At 44.8% G+C, this 26,547-nt stretch overlaps 2 protein-coding genes and 1 pseudogene across 23 annotated transcripts; 2 read left to right on the top strand and 1 right to left on the bottom strand.

Moving 5' to 3' along the window:
- Positions 1–220: 220 nt before the first annotated feature.
- On the bottom strand, positions 221–2,488 carry LOC110532009 (proteasome subunit alpha type-7). Its single transcript, XM_021615591.3, has 7 exons — positions 2,158–2,488; positions 1,875–2,001; positions 1,458–1,582; positions 1,251–1,373; positions 978–1,097; positions 791–853; positions 221–685 (listed from the first exon to the last, which is right to left on the bottom strand). Exons 1-7 carry the CDS (start codon positions 2,251–2,253, stop codon positions 599–601), a joined length of 741 nt encoding a protein of 246 aa, XP_021471266.1. The 5' UTR covers positions 2,254–2,488; the 3' UTR covers positions 221–598.
- A 258-nt stretch (positions 2,489–2,746) lies between these two features.
- LOC110532008 (calcium-responsive transactivator) lies at positions 2,747–20,524 on the top strand. Of its 22 annotated transcripts, none has more exons than XM_021615590.3 (11): positions 2,747–2,883; positions 4,032–4,108; positions 4,295–4,379; positions 4,552–4,699; positions 5,351–5,581; positions 14,030–14,203; positions 15,627–15,728; positions 16,324–16,416; positions 16,662–16,781; positions 17,030–17,154; positions 17,374–20,524. In XM_021615590.3, exons 1-11 carry the CDS (start codon positions 2,815–2,817, stop codon positions 17,398–17,400), a joined length of 1,251 nt encoding a protein of 416 aa, XP_021471265.2. In that variant the 5' UTR covers positions 2,747–2,814; the 3' UTR covers positions 17,401–20,524. The 22 variants fall into 22 exon arrangements, with proteins under 22 accessions (XP_021471265.2, XP_036843821.2, XP_090040371.1 ...); XM_036987926.2 differs by having other exon boundaries at positions 17,030–17,219; XM_090184242.1 differs by having other exon boundaries at positions 2,813–2,883; positions 4,032–4,155.
- On the top strand, positions 18,780–26,547 carry LOC110531163 (mitochondrial ribosome-associated GTPase 2-like; annotated as a pseudogene).

Here is a 26,547-nt window from a genome sequence, read left to right as displayed (position 1 = left end):
TTGTGTTCCAGGTATTGTAAATATTACTTATTAATATAATTATAAATAACTTAATTACAGACCAAATGTCTGCCAGAACTAATGAATTTCCATGTATGTGTTTGTTTTCTATCATTTTGAGCACAATTGATGTTACATTGTTACAAATCTAATAAAGATGGGAAATTGCTGATTCACTTGTTCTTATTCATTTTCTCTGTTCAATGATAGTAACTGAACGTTGTAGTTTAAATACAGATATTTATTCATTGCAAGAATAAGGCAAAGTTTTAAGTTGTCATATGGTCAATTAGGGCAGCAGTGTTTCTCAATCCATTTAATTGGGACTCCCAGGATGGTAGTTTTGTTTTAGCCCAACACTAGTCTCGGCAACCAGAAGAGTCTCTCCCAGCACTACCAAAGCCTACCTGATTCAGCCAAACAAGAGCCCGGTGACTAGTCAAAAGAAGTGTGCTGGAACAAAAATATGCACTCCTTAGGAGCCCCTCCAGCATTGGATAGAGAAACGATGAGATAATTAATGTAAACAATGAGAATCGTGATGTAATATTGAAGATGGATGAAGGCATGTTTGGTCATGACTTCAATCAGAGAGTGTTCATGTTTTCTTCTTTTGTTTCTCTGCTTCCTCCTTTTCCTTTTCAATAGCCGTGACATATTCCTCAATTTCCTCTTGGACCAGAATCTATTTACAGTGGAAAAGAGGTCGTTAGTGGAGCAATTACGTTGCATCATTACACAGGTGAGATCCTCTGACAGATTTGCGGAGGTGTCATGATTTCAAACAGACCTTCATTGATTCATCCCGCTTCATAATGGCCAGCTCAATGTTCTTTCCCCCTGACTGGACAACCTGTGAACACATGGAGCAAACCTTGTGACAGGAATATCTGAGATTTCAATCATTAATAGCGGGTGCTCATGCAATATCGTTGCTGCCAATCAAAAGTTTGGATCTGGACTGGCAAAAACCTCACCTCAAGTAGCGCTCTGATGGCCAGTTTAATGGTGTCTGTATCGGATTCCATATGCTCCTCTTTATAGTTCTTCTCTAGAAACTCACGTACAGTCTTGGCAGATCTTCCAATGGCATTTGCCTATGTACACAACCACAGTTAGGTTTTCCCATTTTGCTCATATTTAATCGCATTGCAACTTGAGGTACATTGGGTAATTCATTGGGGTGATGACAAACCTGTCAAAGCACCTTTTAAATAATTCAGATGTATGGGTCAGAATTACACCCCTACCTTCCAGGCATGATATGTTCCTGAAGGGTCAGTTTGGTACAGATGGGGTGTTCCATCGAAATCAAACCCCACAATGAGGGAGGAGATGCCAAAGGGCCTTCGCCCATTGCTTTGGGTGTAGCGCTGAAAGTGGGAATATGTAGAAATTATATATCTGCACATGTGTATTGTACTGTTGTGTGTGTGTGTGTGTGGGGGGGGGGGTACCTGTTTGATGCTGGAAATGAAGCGTGTGATGTACTCCACAGTCACAGGGTCTTCCACTGTAAGCCTGTGACTCTGACACTCCACCCTAGCCCTGTTAACAACGATCCTGGCATCTGCCGTCAACCCTGCAGGCCATGGGATAAGGAGATAAAGTATGTTACACCAATTAAACCCCTCACCCAACAAGGTGAACAAACAATCAAATAGCTACATTCCAGCAGTAAACATTAAATGTATCATTCAACGTAGACCTACATGATCAAATGTTGATGACATCAATTATACCATACACATGGTAGGCTAATTACATATTTGCAATCAACCACTTCACACCATCTGTGGCTTGGGTGTGCACTGTGCCTTATTGGTCCTATGTTGGTCTTCTTGCTTTATTGGTCATGTCCTACAGTAAGTTACCTGCAAAGGCCATGAAGACGTTGTCATCCAAGGCACAGATTTTGCGCACTGTTCTGTCATCTTGGAGCTTGGCGACAGTTTTCTTCTCCACTCCTAGCACAACAACGTTTTTTCCTCGCACTCCAACCTGTAAACGAATTAGGCCCAAGTGATACAGTTGCGCCCGTTGTAAGCACAATTTGGGTCTGCTTCTGTTGATAGGTTACATTTTGCATCGGCACAGTGCTTGACCCATTGTTTTGACCTCAATCAACATTGACAGAAATGAGAAAGGCCTACTTACAGCGGTTGAACCTTTTTTGACCGCCTCCTGTGCGTATTCCACCTGGAATAAGTGGCCATCAGGTGAGAACACTGTGATTGCACGATCGTAGCTCATCTTCCAAGCACTTTACCTGTAAAGAAAACCGATTTCTGTGTCTCCTCGACTGGCCCTCGCTCTTTAACAAAAGCGAAAGTGATCAGACTTGAATGAAACAGCACATTCAAATTGAACACAGCGCCTCATCCGGACTTTAGTATGCAACAGCCTTGATTTATTGCGGCCATCGTTGGTTTACGTTGGAGAGCGAGCGCATTGGATGTCCTGAATCAAAGAACACCCCTACTACTGTGAGAAATTATACTGTAGCCTATAGCTGACTGAATGGGTTATACCAACACATTACTGAGTGAGTCTCGAAAAATACGATATTTTCATAGACATGATGGAATTCTGATCAACCATCAATCTTAATAACAGAATCAAATGTAGTATCAATTTGCATCCAGGGGAATAGTGGTGTACTTATAATGTATTTTCATTTCGGAGCAATCCAGGGATTCACACACCCCTATTATTTTCTGAACTTGGAAAACCTAACTATGTTATACTGCACGCAAGATAATAGGCAAAATATTAGAATAAAAGGAGCGTTTCTTACCGTTTCCTTATATAACAATGTCGGTGGCATTTTCATCGGCGCGCCCAAGGAGCAAAGGGGAGGTGACACAGCAAACGATACAAAAGGTAGGCTAACGCCATGTCTTTCTCTATTACGTCGTCTTAACAGGAAATATTTTATTCTGGTCGATTTGAGAGCGTGGAGAGAGTCAGCCAGTGCCAACGGTGGGAAAGTAGTCAACATCGGCACATAACTGGTACAATAGAGCGAGCCAAACAAAGTGACGCGATATTAAGACGCCAATGAAAACAAATTGACATTCATCAAAGCCTACTTTTTATTGCGTCGTTACTGTTGTGTTCTTCACTGCACAGTGTGGCTTTTAACGGAAGCCGACATAACGGCTACTATGTTATGCGTTAGAACAACACATGTTGTCTAATAATAGACTATAGCATCCGAGACCAAACAAATCTAGTTTGTCCCGAGTCTGACTGAATTTTTGCTTATTCTGGTGCATGCACTTCATGGGATTTTTTTGTTAACTGTTATTTGAGTATTTTTTTGTTTGTTCTTTTTCTTTTAGCAACATTTTATCCTTTACAAAATACTCTATATGATAGGCTATTGTTACAAAAAAATAGTTGATAGCCAGCCGTGCCAAAGATGTGAGAAGACTAGCGAGAATTCTTTAGACAGCCAGTGGTAAGAGGCAGGTGCACTGGATGAATGGATAGTCTGACAGGGGCGATGATGATGGAAGGTGTGGGCTTACGTGCAACATCATTGGACCTTTGTTTATCCTCGAAGGAACGGGGAGGACTCTTATTGGTGCTTGTCAAATTGTTGAGAGTATATATATATATATATATATATTACGGTTAGAGTGCCTTCTTTGGATCGTAGCCTATAGAGGACAGGTTCCCCTTTCTTGTACCCTCGCTTTTTGTCACTGATGTCAGAATGTTGTGATTGGCTGAAAAATAATGGCCGACTTTTGTTGCAGGAAAAAAAAGTTGCAGGAAAAAAAGACCTTGGCTCCGTCCGACTTAAACAGTCTCTTCTGCCCTAGGCTCTTTCTGGCAACGTTAAATATACTCCAAGAAAAACAGCTGACCCAGATAATTTTGTTCAGAGAGTAGGAGGGGGGGGGGGGGGGGGGGGGGGGGCTTACGTGAGCGCGAGTCCCGAGAATCCAGGACACTTTATTACAGTGTCATAACTCTGTTATAATAAGCTGTGGCCTAACATGATTTTTTTTTATCTCCCCAAGATGCTGGATGAAAATCACCATCTGATACAATGCATAATGGATTACCAGAGCAAAGGAAAAACATCAGAATGCACACAGTAGGAGTTACACCTGTCCTCATAGTGTTGTCACAGATGCATGTTATGTAGGTTACTATAGCAGATGTGTAATTGTATGAAGATGTGATTCTAAGTGTGAAGAATGGAATATCACAGTTTAATGATCGCCATCATGTTGAAGGCTCTTGTGATTGGTGATTAACCTGTCTTTCTGTGCTTTGACAGGTATCAGCAGATCCTTCACAGAAACCTAGTCTATCTGGCCACGATAGCAGATTCTAATCAGAACATGCAGTCATTGTTACCTGCAGTAAGTCTGTGTGGAGTTACGCAATACAATAGAGCCCCATGTTGGTCTTCTTCTCGCTCTCACTCTCGCTCTCTCTCTCTCCCTTACCCGGCCTCAATAGCTGTTCTTTAACTGTAACACAATTCCCAGAGCTGTAAATTCACATGTCTCTCCTCTCCTCCTGTTCTCTCAGCCTCCTACACCTAACATGGGGAGTATAGGTGCTGGAGGAATGGGACAGAGCGGAGGCAGAGGGCCCCTACACTCCCAGAGTAACCTCAACGACACCATGACCCCTGGCCTGCCCCCTACCTCTATGTTGCAGAGTCAGATGAGCAATGGTGAGACCTCCGTATCCACACACACACACACACGCTATCCACTGTATGTGTGTACTATCTGAATGCTCGCCTCTCTGCCAAACTGACTGTCTGCTGCATGTATGTCGTCTGTCTACCTCTCCTATGGCAGCATATTTGATCTCGTCCTCTGCTCTGTCCAGACATCATTCTATGAGTGCATCTCCATATTTTAAAGTGGCTTCCTCTTCCACACTGATCCCTGAATACAGGATACTGTAAGTGGATGCTAACTGGGCATTTCTTTCCGTCTGTCCAGTTCTCTCACATCACTGCACATTAAGTAATGGAGACGAGGAGAGGAAGCCACTTCAGAGTATTTAGATGCACCTCTTTGTAGCCATACAGGTCTTTACCCTCTTTGTAGCCATACAGGTCTTTACCCTCTTTGTAGCCATACAGGTCTTTACCCTCTCGTCCATTTGCCGCTCCACTAATTCTTCTCTCGTCGTCTCTCCGCATAATATACACACCCTTGATTCAAAACTTCATTCTATGCCTACTGAGTCCTACACAAGCCTCCTGTGGTGTAGCGATGAACTGGATGTGTTTCGTGTTCGTGGTGCCTGTGACCATGCTGGCACTGCGCGTGCCTGAGTGGCTGGCTGCTCTGACTGCTCTGTGTGTCGTCAGGCCCCAGCCACGCTCCCATGCAGCAGCAGGCGGGTCAGACACAGTCGGCTGGGCCCTCATCCACGTCCCTCAGCCTGCCAGCCAGCACCCACGGCTCAGCCTCCGGCTACAGCCACCTCGTGCCCCCCTCCTCCCAGGGCAGCATGATCCAGGGCCTTGGCCCAGACTACGGTTCTTCCTCTTCCTCTTCTACCTCCTCCCGCAGCAACCTCAACATGCAGTCTAACACAGGTGAGCCAGCCAGGTGTAGAGGAATCAGCGACAAGGGATCAGTGGCATAGGAATACATCATCAAAGCCAATGATATGAAATCGTTATTGGAAACACTATTCCTTTGGAGATACATAATTGCTAATTCCGCTGTTCTATTTAGTTTTCTCCAGCAAGTCTTGTTGCTAAGTGCATTGGTAACGATTGTTGAGTCCACTCATAGCGTATTGTGATTGGCAGGAAGTGAGCAGGGAGTGTGAGAGGCCAGCCCCCACTAGAGTAAATGTCAGAGCTCTGGAAGGGAAGGGGGGATGATCAGGGAGGAAGAGAAGCAAAAAGGTTGAACATCAGAGGATGAATCATAGAGCAGGGATTATCATCTTGAGTCAGCCTCTGGCGATTTGTTTCCTTGAGCGGATGGTCGTGGGGCTGGAACAAGACCGCCAGAAGCCCAAACAGATATAATATTTGACTAAAACATAATAATATTAAACCTTGATTACATTTGTATACGATCACGTGTCTCTATTATGAGTGGCAATACTTGAACAGATTTCCAAAATGAAAATCACCTGGAGATGATTTCCTGGTGTCTTAATTAACAGTATTTTTTTGTCCCAAAAAACAATAATAAAAAAACACAACGATATTCTGGATACTGAACAAAAATATAAAAGTGTTGGTCCCATGTTTGATAAGCTGAAATAAAATATCCCAAAAATGTTCTATATGCACAAAAAACTTGGTTCTCTCAAATTTAATGCACAAATTTGTTTACATAGTGAGCATTTTTCCTTTGCCAAGATAATCCATCCACCTGACAGGTGTGGCATATCAAGAAGCTGATGAAACAACATGATCATTACACAGGTGCACCTGATTCTGGGGACAATAAAATGCCACTAAAATGTGCAGTATTGTCACACAACACAATGCCACTGATGTGTACAATTGGCATGCTGACTTGACTGCAGGAATATCCACCAGAGCTGTTGCATGAATATTTAATGTTAAGTCGCTTCCAATGTCGTTTTAAGGAATTTGGCAGTATGTCCAACCGACTTCTCAACCGCAGAGCCACGCCAGCCCAGGACTTCCACGTCCGGCTTCTTCACCTGCGGGATGGTCTAAGACGAACCACCCGGACAGTTGATTAAACTGTGGCACAACCGAATAATTTCTGCACAAACTGTCAGAAACCGTCTCAGGGAAACGCTTTTCTATGATCGTCATCTGCACCAGGTTCTTGACCTGACTGCAGTTAGGTGTCGTAACCGACTTCAGTGGGCAAATGCTCACCTTCGATGGCCACTTGCACGCTGAATCCCGGATGAATCCCGGTTTCAAATCAAATCAAAGTTTATTTGTCACGTGCGCCGAATACAACAGGTGTAGTAGACCTTACTGTAACGGAATTCCCCTTCTTCAGAGGAGGAGTAGCAAGGATCAGACCAATGTGCAGTGTGGTAAGTGTCCATAATGATATATTTAATAAATCAACAGAACACTGAACAAAATAACAAAAGTACAAACAAACAACCGAAACAGTCCCGTATGGTGAAAACACTAACACAGGATACAACCACCCACAAAACACAATAGAAAACAGGCTACCTAAATATGTCTCCCAATCAGAGACAATGACTGACACCTGCCTCTGATTGAGAACCATACTAGGCCAAACACATAGAAATATAACAACAGAACAAAACATAGAAAGACAACAACAGAATGCCCACCCCAACTCATGCCCTGACCAACTAAAATGAAGACATAAAAAATAACTAAGGTCAGAACGTGACAGTACCCCCCCCCCCCCCAAAGGTGCGGACTCCGGCCGCAAAACCTGAACCTATAGAGGATGGGTCTGGGTGGGCATTTACCGCGGTGGCGGCTCTGGAGCGGGACGTGGACCCCACTCCACCATAGTCTCGGCCCACTTATGTGGCACCTTAGGTGTGGCGACCCTCGCCACCGACCCTGGATTGGGGACCCTAGCAACGGGTCCCGAATGGACGGGAGATTCCGGCAGCACCGGACAGGCGGGAGACTCCGACAGCTCCGGAATGAAAGGCGATTCCGGCAGCGCCGGAGTGACGGGCGATTCCGGCAGCTACGGAGAGAAGGGCGATTCCGGCAGCACCAGAGTAACGGACGGCTCTGGCAGCTCCTGACTGACAGGCGGCTCCTGACTGACCGGCGGCTCTGGCAGCTCATGACTGACAGGAGACTCTGGCTGCTCAGGACAGACTGGCGACTCTGGCTGCTCAGGACAGACGGGCGACTCTGGCTGCTCAGGACAGACGGGCGACTCTGGCTGCTCAGGACAGACGGGCGACTCTGGCTGCTCAGGACAGACGGGCGACTCTGGCTGCTCAGGACAGACGGGCGACTCTGGCTGCTCAGGACAGACGGGCGACTCTGGCTGCTCAGGACAGACGGGCGACTCTGGCTGCTCAGGACAGACGGGCGACTCTGGCTGCTCAGGACAGACGGGCGACTCTGGCTGCTCAGGACAGACGGGCGACTCTGGCTGCTCAGGACAGACGGGCGACTCTGGCTGCTCAGGACAGACGGGCGACTCTGGCTGCTCAGGACAGACGGGCGACTCTGGCTGCTCAGGACAGACGGGCGACTCTGGCTTGCTCAGGACAGACGGGAGACTCTGGCTTGCTCAGGACAGACGGGAGACTCTGGCAGCTCAGGATAGACGGGAGACTCTGGCAGCTCAGGACAGACGGGAGACTCTGGCAGCTCAGGACAGACGGGAGACTCTGGCAGCTCAGGACAGACGGGAGACTCTGGCAGCTCAGGACAGACGGGAGACTCTGGCAGCTCAGGACAGACGGGAGACTCTGGCAGCTCAGGACAGACGGGAGACTCTGGCAGCTCAGGACAGACGGGAGACTCTGGCAGCTCAGGACAGACGGGAGACTCTGGCAGCTCAGGACAGACGGGAGACTCTGGCAGCTCAGGACAGACGGGAGACTCTGGCAGCTCAGGACAGACGGGAGACTCTGGCAGCTCAGGACAGACGGGAGACTCTGGCAGCTCAGGACAGACGGGAGACTCTGGCAGCTCAGGACAGATGGGAGACTCTGGCAGCGCTGGACAGGAGGGAGACTCTGGCAGCGCTGGACAGGCAGGAGCACCTGTAGGGAGGAGACGGAGAGACAGCCTGGTGCGGGGGGCTGCCACCGGAGGCCTGGTGCGTGGAGGAGGCACCGGATAGACCGGACTGTGGAGGCGCACTGGAGGTCTCGAGCACCGAGCCTGCACAACCCTACCTGGCTGGATACTCCCCAGGCCCAGGCCTGTGCGGCGAGGTGGAATAGACCGCACTGGGCTGTGCTGGAGAACCGGGGACACCGTGCGTAGGGCTGGTGCCATGTACCCCGGCCCGAGGAGACGCACTGGAGACCAGATGTGCTGAGCCGGGTTCATGGCACCTGGCTCGATGCCCACTCTAGCCCGGCCGATACGAGGCGCTGCTATGTAACGCACCGGGCTATGCCTGCGCACCGGGGACACCGAGTGCCTCACAGCATAACACGGTGCCTGCCCGGTCCACCTCTCTCCACGGTAAGCACGGAGAGTTGGCTCAGGTCTCCTACCTGACTTAGCCACACTCCAGGTGTGCCTCCCCCAAGAAATGTATGGGGCTGCCTCTAGTCCCAGCCGTGCTGCCGTGCTGCCTCCTCATACCACCGCCGCTCAGCTCTCGCTGCCTCCAGCTCTGCTTTGGGGCGGTGATATTCCCCAGCCTGTGCCCAGGGTCCCTTGCTGTCCAGAATCTCCTCCCATGTCCAGGAGTCTTGAGATTTCTGCCGCTCGTTACCACGCTGCTTGGTCCTCTTTTGGTGGGTGGTTCTGTAACGTAATTCCTCTTCTTCAGAGAAGGAGTAGCAAGGATCAGACCAATGTGTAGCGTGGTAAGTGTCCATAATTATATATTTAATAAATCAACACTGAACAAAATAACAAAAGTACAAACAAACAACCGAAACAGTCCCATATGGTGAAAACACTAACACAGGATACAACCACCCACAAAACACAATAGAAAACAGGCTACCTAAATATGTCTCCCAATCAGAGACAATGACTGACACCTGCCTCTGATTGAGAACCATACTAGGCCAAACACATAGAAATATAACAACAGAAAAAAAACATAGAAAAACAACAACAGAATGCCTCCGCCAACTCACGCCCTGACCAACTAAAATAAAGACATAAAAAAGGAACTAAGGTCAGAACGTGACACTTACAGTGAAATGCTTACCTACAGGCTCTAACCAATAATGCAATAAAGGTGTTAAGTGAACAATTGGTAAGTAAAGAAATAAAACAACAGTAAAAAGACAGGCTATATACAATAGCGAGGCTATAAAAGTAGCGAGGCTACATACATACACCGGTTAGTCAGGCTGATTGAGGTAGTATGTACAGTACATGTAGATATGGGTAAAATGACTATGCATATATGATGAACAGAGAATAGCAGTAGCGTAAAAGAGGGGTTGGCGGGTAGTGTGTGGCAGGACACAATACAGATGGCGTCGGTTAGCCAATGTGCGGGAGCACTGGTTGGTCGGCCCAATTAAGGTAGTATGTACATGAATGTATAGTTAAAGTGACTATGCATATATGATGAACAGAGAGTAGCAGCAGTGTAAAAAGAGGGTTTTGGGGGTGGCACACAATGCAAATAGTCCGGGTAGCCATTTCATTACCTGTTCAGGAGTCTTATGGCTTGGGGATAAAAACTGTTGAGAAGCCTTTTTGTCCTAGACTTGGCACTCCGGTACCGCTTGCCATGTGGTAGTAGAGAGAACCGTCGATGACTGGGGTGGCTGGAGTCTTTGACAATTTTTAGGGCTCTGACACCGCCTGGTGTGGAGGTCCTGGATGGCAGGCAGCTTAGCCCCAGTGATGTACTGGGCCGTACGCACTACACTTTGGAGTGACTAGCGGTCAGAGGCCGAGCAGTTGCCGTACCAGGCAGTGATGCTCTCGATGTTGCAGCTGTAGAACCTTTTGAGGATCTCAGGACCCATGCCAAATCGTTTTAGTTTCCTGAGGGGGAATAGGCTTTGTCGTGCCTTTTTCACGGCTGTCTTGGTGTGTTTGGACCATTCTAGTTTGTTGTTGATGTGGACACCAAGGAACTTGAAGCTCTCAACCTGGTCCACTACAGCCCCGGAGAATGAGAATGGGGGCGTGCTTGGTCCTCCTTTTCCTGTAGTCCACAATCATCTCCTTAGTCTTGGCTACGTTGAGGGATAGGTTGTTATTCTGGCACCACACGGCCAGGTCTCTGACCTCCTCCCTATAAGCTGTCTCATCGTTGTCTGTGATCAGGCCTACCACTGTGTCGTCTGCAAACTTAATAATGGTGTTGGAGTCGTGCCTGGCCATGCAGTCGTGGGTGAACAAGGAGTACAGGAGGGGACTGAGCACGCACCCCTGTGGAGCTCCAGTGTTGAGGATCAGCATGGCAGATGTGTTGCTACCTACCCTCACCTGAGGGGGGCCCGTCAGGAAGTCCAGGATCCAGTTGCAGAGGGGGGTGTTTAGTCCCAGGATCCTTAGCTTAGTGATGAGCTTTGAGGGTACTATGGTGTTGAACGCTGAGCTGTAGTCAATGAATACCATTCTCACGTAGGTGTTCCTTTTGTCCAGGTGGGAAAGGGCAGTGTGGAGTGCAATAGAGATTGCATCATCTGTGGATCTGTTTGGGCTGTATGCAAATTGGAGTGGGTCTAGGCTTTCTGGGATAATGGTGTTGATGTGAGCCATTACCAACCTTTTCAAAGCACTTCATGGCTATGGACGTGAGTGCTACGGGTCTGTAGTCATTTAGGCAGGTTGCCTTTGTATTCTTGGGCACAGGGACTATGGTGGTCTGCTTGAAACATATTGGTATTACATTCTCAATCAGGGACTTGTTGAAAATGTCAGTGAAGACACCTGCCAGTTGGTCAGCACATGCCCAACAGCACACGTCCTGGTAATCCGTCTGGCCCTGCAGCCTTGTGTATGTTGACCTGTTTAAAGGTCTTACTCACGTCGGCTACGGAGAGCGTGATCACACAATCGTCCGGAACAGCTCGTAGCAGTGCTTTTCTTTGTAGTCTATAATAGTTTGCAAGCCCTGCCACATAAGACGAGCATCGGAGCCGGTGTAGTATGATTCAATCTTAGCCCTGTATTGACGCTTTGCCTGTTTGATGGTTCGTCGCAGGGCATAGCAGGATTTCTTGTAAGCTTCCGGGTTAGAGTCCCGCATCTTGTAAGCGGCAGCTCTACCCTTTAGCTCAGTGCGAATGTTGCCTGTAATCCATGGCTTCTGGTTGGGATATGTCCGTACAGTCACTGTGGGGACGACGTCCTCAATGCACTTATTGATGAAGCCAGTGACTGATGTGGTGTATTCCTCAATGTCATCGGAAGAATCCCGGAACATGTACCAGTCTGTCATTGCAAAACAGTCCTATAGTTTGGCATCTGCTTCATCTGGCCACTTTTTTTATAGACCGAGTCACTGGTGCTTCCTGCTTTAATTTTTGCTTGTAAGCAGGAATGGCCACTCCAATACCTTGACTTTGTTGTCGTTAAGACATTTTGCCACAACTTTGGAAGTTTTCTTGGGGTCATTGACTGATGTCTTGAGATGTTGCTTCAATGTGCACCAGTCCCTTCAATGTGCATTACCCATGATGCCATCTATTTTGGGAAGTGCACCAGTACCTCCTGCAGCAAAGCAACACTACAACATGATGCTGCCACCCCCATGCTTCACGGTTGGGATGGTGTTCTTCGGCTTGCAAGCCTCCCCTTTTTTCTCAAATATAACGATGGTCATTATGGCCAAATAGTTCTATTTTTTTCCGTCAGACCAGAGGACATTTCTCCAAAAAGTAAGATATTTGTCCCCATGTGCAGTTGCAAACCATAGTCTGCCTTTTTTTTATGTAGGTTTTGGTGCAGTGGCTTCTTCCTTGCTGAGCGGCCTTTCAGGTTATGTTGATATAGGACTATGGATATAATACTTTTGTACCTTTTTCCTCCGGCATCTTCACAAGGTCCTTTGCTGTTGTTCTGGGATTGATTTTGCACTTTTCGCACCAAAGTACGTCATCTCTAGGAGACAGAACGTGTCTCCTTCCTAAGCAGTATGACAGCTGCGTGGTCCCATGGTGTTTAAACTTGCGTACTGTTTGTACAGATGAACGTGGTACCTTCAGGCGTTTGGAAATGAACCAGACTTGTGGAAGTCTACCTTCATGGCTGATTTCTTTTGATTTTCCCATGATGTCAAGCAAAGAGTCACTGAGTTTGAAGGTAGGCCTTGAAATACATCCACGGATACACCTCCAATTGACTCAAATGATGCTTCTAAAGCCATGACATAATTTTCTGGAATTTTCCAAGCTGTTTAAAGGCACAGTCACCTTAGTGTATGTAAACTTCTGACCCACTGGAATTGTGATGTAGTGAAATAATCTGTCTGTAAACAATTGTTGGAAAAATTACTTGTGTCATGCACAAAGTAGATGTCCTAACCAACTTGCCAAAACTATAGTTTGTTAACAAGAAATTTGTGGAGTGGTTGAAAAACAAGTTTTAATGATTCCAATCTAAGTGTATGTAAACTTCCAACTTCAACTGTACATGTTTAGTCTGGAGGTTGGGATTTAGGATGTACTGTAGTGTTCGCTGTATCAGTAGGGCCTAGAGAGCGAGGGAGAGATAGGGAGGGAGGTATGTCCTCCCAGGATTCTAGAAAATTAGGATTGTATTGATTTAGACAGGAGACAGGACATTGGTGGATGATTCACTGACCCAAGGAACCCCTGAAGGTATTCCACAGCTTTTCAACATCATTCTCAATAACCTCCCCTCTGCCCTCTCTGTTAGAAAACCTTCTCTAGTCTTTATACACTTGAACTTCACACTCCAAAACCTCAAAGTCTGCATTGTCCTATATGAACGACAAGAAGAACCAAACACATTCAGTTCATCAGACTGGTAGGCAGCCCCATCCTTCCTCTGGAGTCCAGTATTTGCTAGTCTAGCCCCAGTCACCTCCCTGCTTCAGGCTCTCTTCTCCTGACCTCTAACCCCTGACATGCAGCCCTGCAGCCCGCCCTCGTCTGCCTGGTTGTCCATGTGTATTTATCTCTGTTTTATGCACTGACCCCTCTTTGGCTTCTTTTCCATTTCCTCCAGAGCATTTTAAAGCCCCTCTCTCTCCCAGATTCTTTGAATATTTGAAACATACCCCTCCCTTTCTGGCTACTCTGACTGTCATGACCCCTCCTAATTTTTTTCCTTCTTTTGATTCTGCCTGTTTCTGTTCCGGTTATGTATGTTGTTGATGACAATGATGAAGATGTTGACATTGTGTGTGTTAATGTGTAAGATCTCTCCCCATAATGCCCCCCCCCCCCACCCCCCTTTTAGTCTCCATGATGCACCAGCAGTCGGCAACACCTCATTACCCCTCAACCCAGACTGGTGGCGGACAGCAGCAGTACCAGGGTCAGCAGGCCGCTATGGGCATGTTGGGGCAGAGCGGACAAGGCAACAACATGATGAGCCAGAGGCCGATGGGGACCTACCGACCCACACAGCAAGGTAGGTGACCATGGGTCTCGGCCTTTCTCCAGGCTGCTGCGGTTTGGTCTGCAGATGCACTGTGGTTTATATATGGAAGAAATGGCTGTGTGGTTCAGGGTGGAGATGATTTCTAGAGGAACTCCTGAAGATGTAGCAACTGCAGATGCAGACGACATGGACGTTGGATTGAAAGGTGGAGATGTTAATGGTTAGCAGGTGTTTAGGAGGTGTGAGCCTAAATAATAGACTATGATATTTATGGTGGATATAATCTGTCACGGATGCGCATACGTTACCATGGTATCGCAGGTGTGTAGCCTAGATCTCACCCATAGTAATGTCCTGCCTGTGACTTTAAGAGGCGGACTGAAGATTTATGGCTGTTGTAACTTGGAGTCCCAGTCTCTATAAATCCCTTTACCCATGGTGTCAGTCAGCATGAGCCTCAAACTAGTCCCGAAACGTCCCCTTGTGTTTGGTGTGGGACGTGGACTAGGCATGTACCTCACAGAGACTCGTCAGTCGCTCGTCTGTAGGATGTCTGAGAAAATGTCTCCAGGGAAACTGGGTTGTTTGTTGTGGCTTACCTTGGTCTTATCCCAGATTGTCCAGGTACGATCACTAGATCTTGTCCACAAGGACTCTATTGTTCCAGTGTATAGTTCATCACTGACAAAGGATATTTGTCAATGGGGAATTGAGTCGTTTTCTTTTGCCATGAAAGATAATTTGTTCACTAGCTGTTGGCTGCTGTGATAATGGTCCTTTTTGCATTACGTTATTGGATCAATATTTTGTAGAATATTAATATTTAGCGAGACTGTGAGTTGCTGTCTTGCAGATACAGCGATATTTCTAGCAATACTTCTGGCAACGGAAATAAATATATTTGGTTTCTGGTTCAGTCGTTTGTGAAGGAATGGCATCTGGAGTTTTTGCACACCACCACCACAGCGTCTCCCATATGATTGGCCCTTCTGGGATTTCTAAAACCACTCTTATTGGTCCTTTCAGAAAGTCATATTTCATTTCATTCTCATAGGATTCTATAATTTTTCAGATCATGGTTTGGATAGGGCTGAACATTCTGAAATGAAAATCGATGCCAAAATGATGCATTTTCTTCCCATGATCAATTCACATTTCAGACAACTCCTCCGACACAATAATTTATTCTACTAATAGGACCTCTTGAACTTGAGTCATTGAACTACAAAAAAACTTCTCATTATGTAATTAGAACCCATAAGACACTACTTCTCTTTCTCTCTCACACACACACACACACACACACACACACACACACACACACACACACACACACACACACACTCCCCTCCAACTGCCAAAGCGCCCTGGTCCAGACCCCTTTAGTCACCAACACAGAGGCCCATTGGTCCGACCAGCTGATTAACCAATCCTGGTGTCGCCTGTCTTGCAGGATCTGCACCGCAGTACATGGGACAAGACGATTTCTACGGAGAGCAGTACGGACACACTCAGAGCTCCAGCGAGCCCATAAACCAGCAGTATTACTCTGATGGTAATCATTTAGAGCCTTGACCCTCACACACACAACCCCTCCAACACATACACACCTTTCAGACATCTCAATCACACACACGCATACATGCCATCTCGTCTCAGTGTCATCCCACTGCCCTGTCTTCAAGTTATACTTCAGCGCTGAACTCCATATTCCAATCCTCTGGCTTCTTGTCTTTCCTTTCCCTTCGTGTGGGAGTTCAATGGGAGTCTTTTGTACGGTGGATTTTTGTGGAAGGATTATGATTTTGATGGCAAAGTGCTGAGTTTGGTCTTAGAACTGTTTCCTCCCGGTGTGCCTCTGTCAATAGTGTTCCCCTCTGGTGTGCGGAAATTTTAGATTTCCCATTTTTGAAAATCGTTTAGGGCAGAGCGCCAACTGATTTTAGCGTGTATTTGTGTGCTCTGTGTGTTTAAGTGTCCGAGGCACTGCAAATGTCCGTTTGTGCTCTTGTCAACTTATGGGTGCACACCTATGTGTGTAAACTTTTTACAAACTGTGAAAGGACCAACCTCTCTACTCTAAATGTGTGAGGAGCCACATTGTTTTTGTTAGATTGGTTTTGGCACGTGCTCATTCCTGCCCCCTCCAGGTCATGGGGAGTACTCCTACCAACAATCATCCTACGGTGAACAGGGCTATGAGAGGTCCTTTGATGAGTCCTCACAGCACTACTACGAAGGAGGTATGTTCCCAAAACACATAGACTCATGCCTAATAAGCATAAAGGTTGTGAACTTGTGATAGTATTGTAGCTGCTAGCTATGTGCCGCTGTAGGCCCAATCTCAGACACGCTGAACTACAGTTAAAATCTTGCGTAATTGTGTCAGATGCTCGATTACTATTAATCTTACATGCATCTGTCCACGAGAGATTACAGTATGAAGTTAAGTCTTGAAAGTAGTGAAATTGCTGCTCCTGATCCCCAGGCAACTCCCAGTACAGTCAGCAGCAGGCCCAGTACCAGCAGGGGTCAGGCCAGCAGCAGCCCTTCAGCCAACAACAGTACCCCTCACAGCAGGGCTACAGCGGACAGCCACAGGGCTACGGTAAGGAACACACACACACACACACACACACACACGCTTGCATGAATGCACAGACATACAGTGGCAGACATACACATGCCTATGTTTTGCTACGGGCATATTGATGCTGCTGATAGTTGGGATTGTTGGGCTGGTTGGGAATTGAACATTCATATCAGGACATTTATTTTTTAAAGATGATGATTGTTTCACTGTTACAACCGTCAGTGTGATTCAAGACTTAGTTGATTGACTGATTTGGTCTCCAGGTCCAGGTCAGGGAGCGCAGTCCCAGTACTCCCAGTACCAGCAGGGTCAGGGCCAGCAGTACAGCTCCTACCGCTCCCAGGCTTCCTCTGGGGCACAGACACAGAGGCCCTACGCCTACGAACAGGTACAACTACAGCTACCCCCAACCCCACGTTTTGAGGAGGACCGTGCTGTCCAACAAAACATTGGGTAAATTGGGCAACTCACACCGCAAATGACCACAGTGGCGATGCCCATGGGTTGCTTTGAATCATGAGAAAGTATTCATGAACAAAAGTATTCCCCATCTCATGCTGACCTGACATGACTAAAGATGTTTATTTTCTAACTCCCTCTCTTTTAGGGTCAATATGGAAACTACCAGCAATAAGGCACCACCTCCTGGGCAAACTGGTGGACAAGTTAGGCAAGGGAACAGTTCTGTGAATAACCCCCAACAGTCGTGTGTAAACCAGTCTCTGAGTAAATGAGTTAGATTTATCTCTGAATCTTTTTAGTTTGCTGAGACACAGATTAGCAGGCTAGACTAAGTCAGATTCATGTTCTGCTGGTTCACTAGATTCTAACTGAGTAATGGTTCAGGAGATCCTGCATGAAACACCTTTCATCTCTGCTTTCTCTTCTTTTGCTCACCCAATAAGATTATTTGAATTATGGGGGTATCTGGTAACAAATCGGGGAACCCTCAATAGCATTATTATAAGCTATATTATAAGCCTCATAAGCGTTGAAAAGACTCATATGTTTAATTCGAACCTTGCCTTTAAATGTCTTCCTTTTTTGGTCTCTGTCCTCGCTATCAACCTCCGTCTGGTTCTCTCACCCTACTTTTCTGTCTGTCTTTCACAGGGTGCACAATACAAGTGCTGTCCTCTGTCGAAGATTGCAATTTAAAATGTGCACAGGTCACAAAAATAACGTTTGGTCATACATTCAGCATATTTTATTCAGTGTAAAGCTTAACTTGATTAAGGTGAAAATGGGACTTGTCAGTAGTGTTCAACCTGAAGTGTTCAGGTTGTGTTTGAAACTGTGAAGTTGTGTAGATCGGCGTGTGGTGTTACCGACTGTTCAGTGTTACCACTCTGTGTATGAAGAACAAATGTTTGAGTAAGGTTATAGGCACAATAGATGGTAGATTGACAAGAGAGTGCAACTATCAACAACCATCATAATATTACAACTAATATGGACAATTAATTTCCATGATCGATCCTTTTTGTTAATTCTTTAATTTTGTCTGATTGCATTTTTTTTTTAACTAAGCTTTTTTTTTTATTAAGAAAAATTATTTGTAGATTGTTATATGTTGGGACTTTTTCCATTTACACTGAACAAAAATATAAACGCAACATGCAACAATTTCTAAGATTTTCATGAGTTACAGTTCATATAAGGAACAGTCAATTGAAATGAATTCATTAGTCCCTAGTCTATGGATTTCACATTACTGGGAATACAGATATGATTCTGTTGGTCACAGATAACTTTGAAAAAAAGGGAGGGGCGTGGATCAATTATGTTCATTGTTCATAGCGTATGCCTGCCCATACCATAACCCCACCGCCACCATGGGGCACTCTGTTCACGATGCTGCCATCAGCAAACTGCTTGCTTACACGAACCCATTCACGCTCTCTGTCATCAGCCCTGTACAGTTGAAACCAGGATTCATCCATCAAGAGCACACTTCTCCAGCGTGCCAGTGGCCATCAAAAGGTGAGCATTTGCCCACCGAAGCCGGTTAAGATGCCGAAATGTAGTCAGATCAAGACCCAGGTGAGGACGTTGAGTACACTAATGAGCTTCTCTGAGACCGTTTCTGACAGTTTGTGCGGACATTCTTTGGGTGTGCAAACCCACAGTCCGGGATGAAGCCGGATGTGGAGGTCCTGGGCTGGGGTGGTTACATGTGGTCTGCGGTTGAGAGGCCAGTTGGACGTACTGCCAAATTCTCTAAAACGATGTTGGAGGCGGCTTATGGTAGAGAAATTAACTTTAAACTCTGCAAACAGCTCTGGTGGACATTCCTGTAGTCAGCATTGCATGCTCTCTCAACTTGAGACATCTGTGGCATTGTGTTGTGTGACAACTGCACATTTTAGTGGCCTTTTATTGTCCCCACCACAAGGTGCACCTGTGTAATGATCATGCTGTTTAATCAGCTTCTTAATATGCCACACCTGTCAGATGGATGGATTATCTTGGCAAATGAGAAATGCTCACTAACAGGGATGTAAACACGTGTGCACAAAATTTGAGCTTTTTGTGTGTATGGAACATTTCTGGGATCTTTTACTTCAGCTCATGAAACATGGGACCAACATTTTACATGTTGCGTTTAAATTGTTGTTCAGTATATTTATTTATTAATGTACAATTTCTTTTATCAGATGTTTTAATTTGTCTATGTCTCATTCTCTGTTATGCACTTTTACTTATCGTAGTTGTTTCTAAGAAATGATTTCCAAACAGCCAAAGTAAAGTAACACACAGGGAGAGGATTTTAGAATGTTTTTAGCAATCCGCACAACACTTTTTCAATACGTGCAATACAGTCAGTCACTGGAGCAGAGGATGAGACTATCATTAGGCTTGATAATGGACTTTAATGACTTTCTGTGTGCTACCATACACTATAGCCTATTAGGGTACAAAAATGAAAAGTCTTAGCCTTCTATCTAGTTGAGTACATAATCCAAAGTACTTTTTTTTTTTGCCAATTGTGTTTGGGGTTTGCTTCAACTGTCTTAACCCATATAGAGGGATGTTTTGTAAAGTATTACATTCTAACCAATGTGATGTAGTCTTAGCCTATGTGTGTGAGTGCATATGGCATACATGTTTGGTGTATGTTTTACAGAAACAAAACAAGTTTGCCATTTGTCTTATTCAATTTATTTTATTCAAAGTGATCCTAGATCAAGTGTTGGTTGGTAAGTCCTTAGGAGTGTTATAGAAGACAAGTTTGTCCCACAAACACACTTGCCTTATAATTTCTATGACAATGTACAATATGTTGTGGTTGTCTTTATTTACCTCAAACGATTTGATCATTTTATGAAAATCATGGTTTGGTTTGTTGTATAGGTATATCCCCTGTAATAATCCTAGTAATGTCAGACTGGAACTTTACTATAAAATGCTGAAAAGGGGACAGCACAACTCATTACACTTGCCAATAAAGTGGGATATGTTTTATGTTGTCAATAAAGTGGGATATCTGAGGTACCTGGCTGTCAAACAGCTCAATAACTGTATGTTAACTCAACTCTACAGTGACAATCATAGGCTTCTTTAGACTGCATAATATATAATTGTATTCATTTCCTGTGAATTGGATATGTACTGTTTTGCTTATAATGCAATACATTGCGTGTGTGTGACAGAATAAAGGGTTTGTTTGTGCATAACCACATATGAATGTTTAATCGATTGTTCATCTTCTTCTTTTGTTACGGTTTAATATGTAAAATAAATTTACTTCCACCTTGTTTTGTGTCTGTCTTGTATGAAGCAATGTTCCATTACACGACCCATGCTTTGACTTTACATGCTTTTTGAACCTCGGCGCTACCGTAGCTAGCTCGCAGTATGCTGCTGAAGTGAAGTTGTTGTTCCAAACAGTTAGCATTGATATAAAAGCTTCATGTTTGTTTAGCGTTGTTAGATTGCGAGGTTTTGTAAAATATCTAGAGATAGATGGACATTTTGTTTGGCCGATTTCATTAGTAGGCTTGTCGAAAGTGACTTGACTGTTGGCTCAGCCACAGTCAGCGAGCTACGTTAGCTAGCTAACAAACACATTATCCTGCTATAGTAACGTTACTGTTAGCTAGTTAACGAGGTCAGGGCGACACTTCTGGCGGTCTCCCTTTGACATGACATTCATTATTTTGCAATGTTAACTATATTGTCAAAGGTTCAGAGCCGAAGATGGCTTGTCCAAGAGATAAGCCGAATATTTGCACACGTTTGCTTTAGGAACGAGGTGAAGGGCAGCTGGTTGACGGGGCTCAGAAGCCACTTGGCAGCACAGAGGAAAACAACTGCAATCATCAAAGTCACCACGTCCCGTGCACAAATTTCAAAAATAAATAACTTGTCAGAAAAAAGCTGGTATGTTTTAATGTGATAAAGCTAACTAGCTCGATTAGCTACCCCCTGTCCTCGACCCACTAAGAAAAGTTAGCCATGCACTGCACAACATGGTTTACATTGCCAAGTTATGTGCTTTCGGGAAGTATTCAGACTCCTTGACCACTTTTTGTTACGTTATAGCTTATTCTAAAATTGATGAAATAAAACATTTTCCTCATCAATCTACAAACAATACCCCATAATGACAACAGGTTTTTATTTTATTTTTGCGATTGTAATTACAAAAAAATAATAATACCCTAGTATTCAGACCCTTTGCTATGAGACTCGAAATTCATCTCAGGTACATCCTGTTACCATTGATCATCCTTCAGATGTTTGTACAACTTGATTTGAGTCCATCTGTGGTAAATTAAATTGATTGGACATGATTTGGAAAGTCACACACTTGTCTATATAATGTCCCACAGTTGACAGTGCATGTCAGAGCAAAAACCAAGCCATGAGGTCCAAGTAATTGTCCTTAGAGCGCTGAGACAGGATTGTCTCGAGTCACATCATGGAAGGGTACCAAAACATTGCTGCAGCATTGAAGGTTCCCAAGAACACAGTGGCCTTCATCATTCTTAAATGGGGGAAGTTTGGAACCACTAAGACTTACTAGAGCTAGCTGCCCGGCCAAACTGAGCAATTGGGGGAGAAGGGCCGAAAACGATGGTCACTCTGACAGAGGCCTAGAGTTCCTCTGTGGAGATGGGAGAACCTTCCAGAAGGACAACCATGTCTGCAGCACTCCACCAAGCAGGCCTTTATTGTAGAGTGGCCAGACAGAAGCCACTCCTCACTGAACTTCTGGAGAGAGTTTGCTGCACTGAAAGTAAAGGGGCTGAATAATTTTGCACGCCCAATTTTTCAGTTTTTGATTTGTTAAAAAAGTTTGAAATATCCAATAAATGTCGTTCCACTTCATGATTGTGTCCCACTTGTTGTTGATTCTTCACAAAAAAATACAGTTTTATATCTTTATGTTTGAAGCCTGAAATGTGGCAAAAGGTCGCAAAGTTCAAGGGGGCCGAATACTTTCGCAAGGCACTGTATCTGTTACTTGAACTCTGTGAAGCATTTATTTGGGCTGCAGTCAGAGGCTGGTAACTAATGAAATTATCCTCTACAGCAGAGGTAACTCTGGGTCTTCCTTTCCTGTGGCGGTTCTCGTGAGAGCCAATTTCTTCATAGTTCTTGATGGTTTTTGAGACTGCACTTGAAGGAACTTTTCACTTGACTTAGCTTCATGTAATGATGGACTCGTTTCTCTTTGATTATTTTAGTTGTTCTTGCCATAATATGGACTTGGTCTTTTACCAAATGAGGCTATCTTCTGTATACCCACTACCTTGTCACAACACAACTGATTGGCTGAAACGCATTACCAAGGAAATAAATTCCACAAATTAACTTTTAAGAAGGCACACCTGTTAATTGACATGCATTCCAGGTGAAGCTGGTTGAGAGAATGCCAAGAGTGTGCAAAGCTGTCATCAAGGCAATGGGTGGCTACGTTGAAGAATATTTTGATTTGTTTAACACTTTTTTGGTTACTACATGATTCCATATCTGTTATTTCATATTTTTGATACCGTCACTATTGTTCTACAATGTAGAAAATTGTTAAAGAAATAAATCAAATGGAATGGATAGGTGTCTCCAAACTTTTGACTGGTACTGCATGTAAATGTCATATTTCAGTGTTTTATTTTTATTAAGTTTGCTACAATTTCTAAAAATCTGTTTTTGCTTTATCGTTATGGGGTATTGTGTGTAGATTCATGAGGGGGGAAAATCTATTTTATTTGTTTTAGAATAAGGCTATAATGTAACAAAATGTGAAAAAGTATACTTTCCGAATATACTATAGCTAGATAGCTTACAATGGCTATCCACTAGTTTTTCTGCACTTTGGGGAATTCTGGACAGGGCTTACTTGTTCCTTCATGCATTCAAATCAGTGTTCATTTTTGCATTATTTTAAAATATGTATTCTCATCTTATTCATTTTGACTAAAATATCATTGTCTTAGTTGCATTATTGTCATTTGAATAATGATTTGGTCTATTTAATGTCAGAATGAGAAACAGTGGGCCATTTAGGTCATCTAAATGCCATTTCATTTTAGTCACATCACATTTGTATTGCCTCATTAACCTATAGTAAACATAAATCACTGTCTTCCATGTGCACAAACATACATAGACTTGTCCTACCAACATATTCTTCCTCATAACATCCAATTCTCTTGCCAACAGTAGAAATATGACAAACATACACTACCGGTCAAAAGTTTTAGAACACCTACTCATTCAAGGGTTTTCTTTGATTTTTACTCTTTTCCACATACGTAGAATAATAGTGAAGACATCAAAACTATGAAATAACACATATGGAATCATGTAGTAACCAAAAAAGTGTTAAACAAATCAAAATATATTTTATATTTCAGATTCTTCAAATAGCATCCCTTTACCTTGATGACAGCTTTGAACACTCTTGGCAAGGGCCGTGATATGCTTTATGAATGTAAAATGTGGCCCACAAATGCGTGATAGAAAAAAAAAAGTGAGTGCTGGTATTATGGACAATATCTTTTGAACGGTAATGCCTAGAATCAAGCCGTTTTCTCTAAGGAAAAGAGGGAAACTTGGCTAGTACGTTAATTACAGAACCTGTCTATGAAATGCCGTGGGAAAAGTGTGAGGGTTGAGTGAGACTACAAATTCAAAAGCGTTCTTATACTCAAGGGAGAGAAAAACATAGCTAGACTGTTGTTTTACTATTAAACTTAATGCTGCTGCTGTTTTTTTTAAATTTAGTTAAGCAGCTTGTGTTTCTTAACCAGGCAAAGGGTATCTAACTAGAAGGCTGGTGGTGACTGGTTAGTTACGTTGATTATGTGTATGATTGGAGGCAGAGCGGAGCCTATCAGCCTGTCTGACCACCCACACTCATCGCTTGCTCCCCCGCAGCTCACAAGCTGATGTAGGCTAGGCTGGTCCTTCATACTGCTTAACAGAAATGCGCTGTGATTCTGTGCTGCCAATATTAATTGTGCTTATCACTCAAAGCTCTCAATCTCTCCAAAAACCTTTGTCCAGTCCATTTAGTAGTGAGATTTTAGTCAGCTGAAATATATTTGTTTCTGGGTCTATTTAGTCATTTATAGTCTCGTCAATTGCCATTGAAAATAGTTGTGTGATCAATATTTGGGTCACTATTATTGTTGACGAAGTGAACACTGACTCAAATTGTAAGGGATCTCGTCCTCTTCTTTTGAGGAGGAGAAGCGAGAAGGATCGAAGGACCAAAACGCAGCGTGGTAAGTGTCCATAATGTTTATTTTAAAACATAAACTGAAGACTACGAAATACAAAACAATAAACGTGAAAATGAACGAAACAGTCCCGTGTGGCGACAAACACTGACACGGAAGACAAACACCCACAACCCAAAAGTGAAACCCAGGCTACCTAAGTATGATTCTCAATCAGGGACAACAATTGACAGCTGCCCCTGATTGAGAACCATACTAGGCCGAACTCAAAAACCAACATAGACTGCCCACCCAACTCACGCCCTGACCATACTAAAACAAAGATATAATAACAGAACTAAGGTCAGAACGTGACACAAATAAGGATAAGGAAATATTGATTAGACTATAAGATGTGACAATGATATTAGCTTAGTTACATTTTCAAGAGGGTGCAAGTGGGATATGATTTTAGAATGCAGGTAGATATCTTTAAGCTCTCACTTTGTTTAGACTCGCCACTTAGTGGACCACCGCAATGTGAAGCTACTGACTGGAGCAGGTGGGAAAGGGGCCTGCACCTTCCATAGTGAGCCCTGGAAAGAGTGGGGTGGACCGGACGGAGGGAATAGAGGAGATGGTGGGAACATCATCAAAAGTGGGTGAGAGACACTGACACTCTCAACAGTGTTGCACCATTCTCAAACTGGCCTGGTTTATACATCGTTTATAATCTGGTAAAAAAAAAGTATTGATCTTCTGAGAAGCTTTCGTTCACCTCTTCAGATCAACGTTGTGGAGAAAGGTTTCGGATGCTTACATCAAGTCCTATTTCCGTCTATCTGTTACTTGCGTGACTCCAGACGAACGACAGGTGAAATCCCTGGCGCAGGTCACCCCCGTTTACAAAGGAGGTGATGGCGACTCAGGAGGCTGTAAGAACCGCTATGGACGCAACGCCAGCACAATCTACATCGCTGTGAGTTAGTGCCCATGGCTACGGCCGGGGTGTTGCTTTGAATTAGGGGCTCGTGTACGAACGTAGATTTGAATTACTTTCATTTTGCGATGTAATTACTAAGTAAATACCGAAATGCTGACTATAATAAAGTGAAGGCCAAACTGAATGTTGTGTGTGGTGTTTTGGAACCATGCAGGTGCCAGTGGGCACGGTGGTGAGGGAGCAGGGGAGACTATGGCAGACCTCTCCCAGCATAGCCAGGAGTACATGGCTGTGTTTGGAGTGGCTGGGGGGGAAAAAGGAACCGCGTACCTGTCCAATGAGAACCGTGCCCCAATGACGGCCACCCCGGGAGAGAGAGGCCAGGAGAGTTGTCCTCCAGCTGAAGCTGCGTACCATGGCCAATGGCTGGACTGGTGAGACATGGGAGTGGGGCGCACTCTCCTCTGACTAGGTCTATGTTATTATAATGTGGGCTGGTTACAATAATTTTGTGGACGTATAAATGGGATGTTACTTGATCCCACAAAAATGTATAACATTTTCTTAGATTTACATGTTGGTGTGTGTTTTTCCACTTCTGGTTGGATTTCCTAATGCAGAGAAGTCTTCTCTTCTATGGACCATCTCCAATGCCAGGCCTGCTGTGGCTGCCTACTCCTTTACAACCCTCAACCCCCACGTGGGAATTGTTAAGTACAGGGACCATGAGCAAGTGGCAGATAATGGAGTTTGTCTTACTGTTGTATATTATGTTGGGCACAAAGGTTGATCATGCAGTTTACCACCCCTCCCTTTCCCAATATCTGGTGGCTGACATCCCTGGTATCATACATGGGGTCCATCTGAACCGAGGCCTGGGGATCTTCTTCCTGCGCCACGTTGGGCGCTGTCCCTTCCTGCTCTTTGTCCTGCACCTGTCCTCCCCAGAACCCTGGACCCAGCTCCAGCACCTGCGTTTCGAGCTGAACCAGTACGAGCCGGACTCTCCCACTGGCCCCACGTTATCTTGGCCAACAAAATGGACCTGCTTGGGGCTCGGGGGAAAATGGACGCCCTCAGGGGCCACATGGCCCAAAGGGTGATCCCTGTGTCAGCCCTCACAGGCCAGAACAGAGAGGAGCTGATAATCCACCTCAGGGAGGTGTAG

The sequence above is a fragment of the Oncorhynchus mykiss genome, chromosome 9, assembly GCF_057628025.1.
Source record: "Oncorhynchus mykiss isolate SJ-2025 chromosome 9, ASM5762802v1, whole genome shotgun sequence".
Classification (NCBI taxonomy): Eukaryota; Metazoa; Chordata; class Actinopteri; order Salmoniformes; family Salmonidae; genus Oncorhynchus; species Oncorhynchus mykiss.
This window is presented reverse-complemented; position numbering and strand designations above follow the sequence as displayed.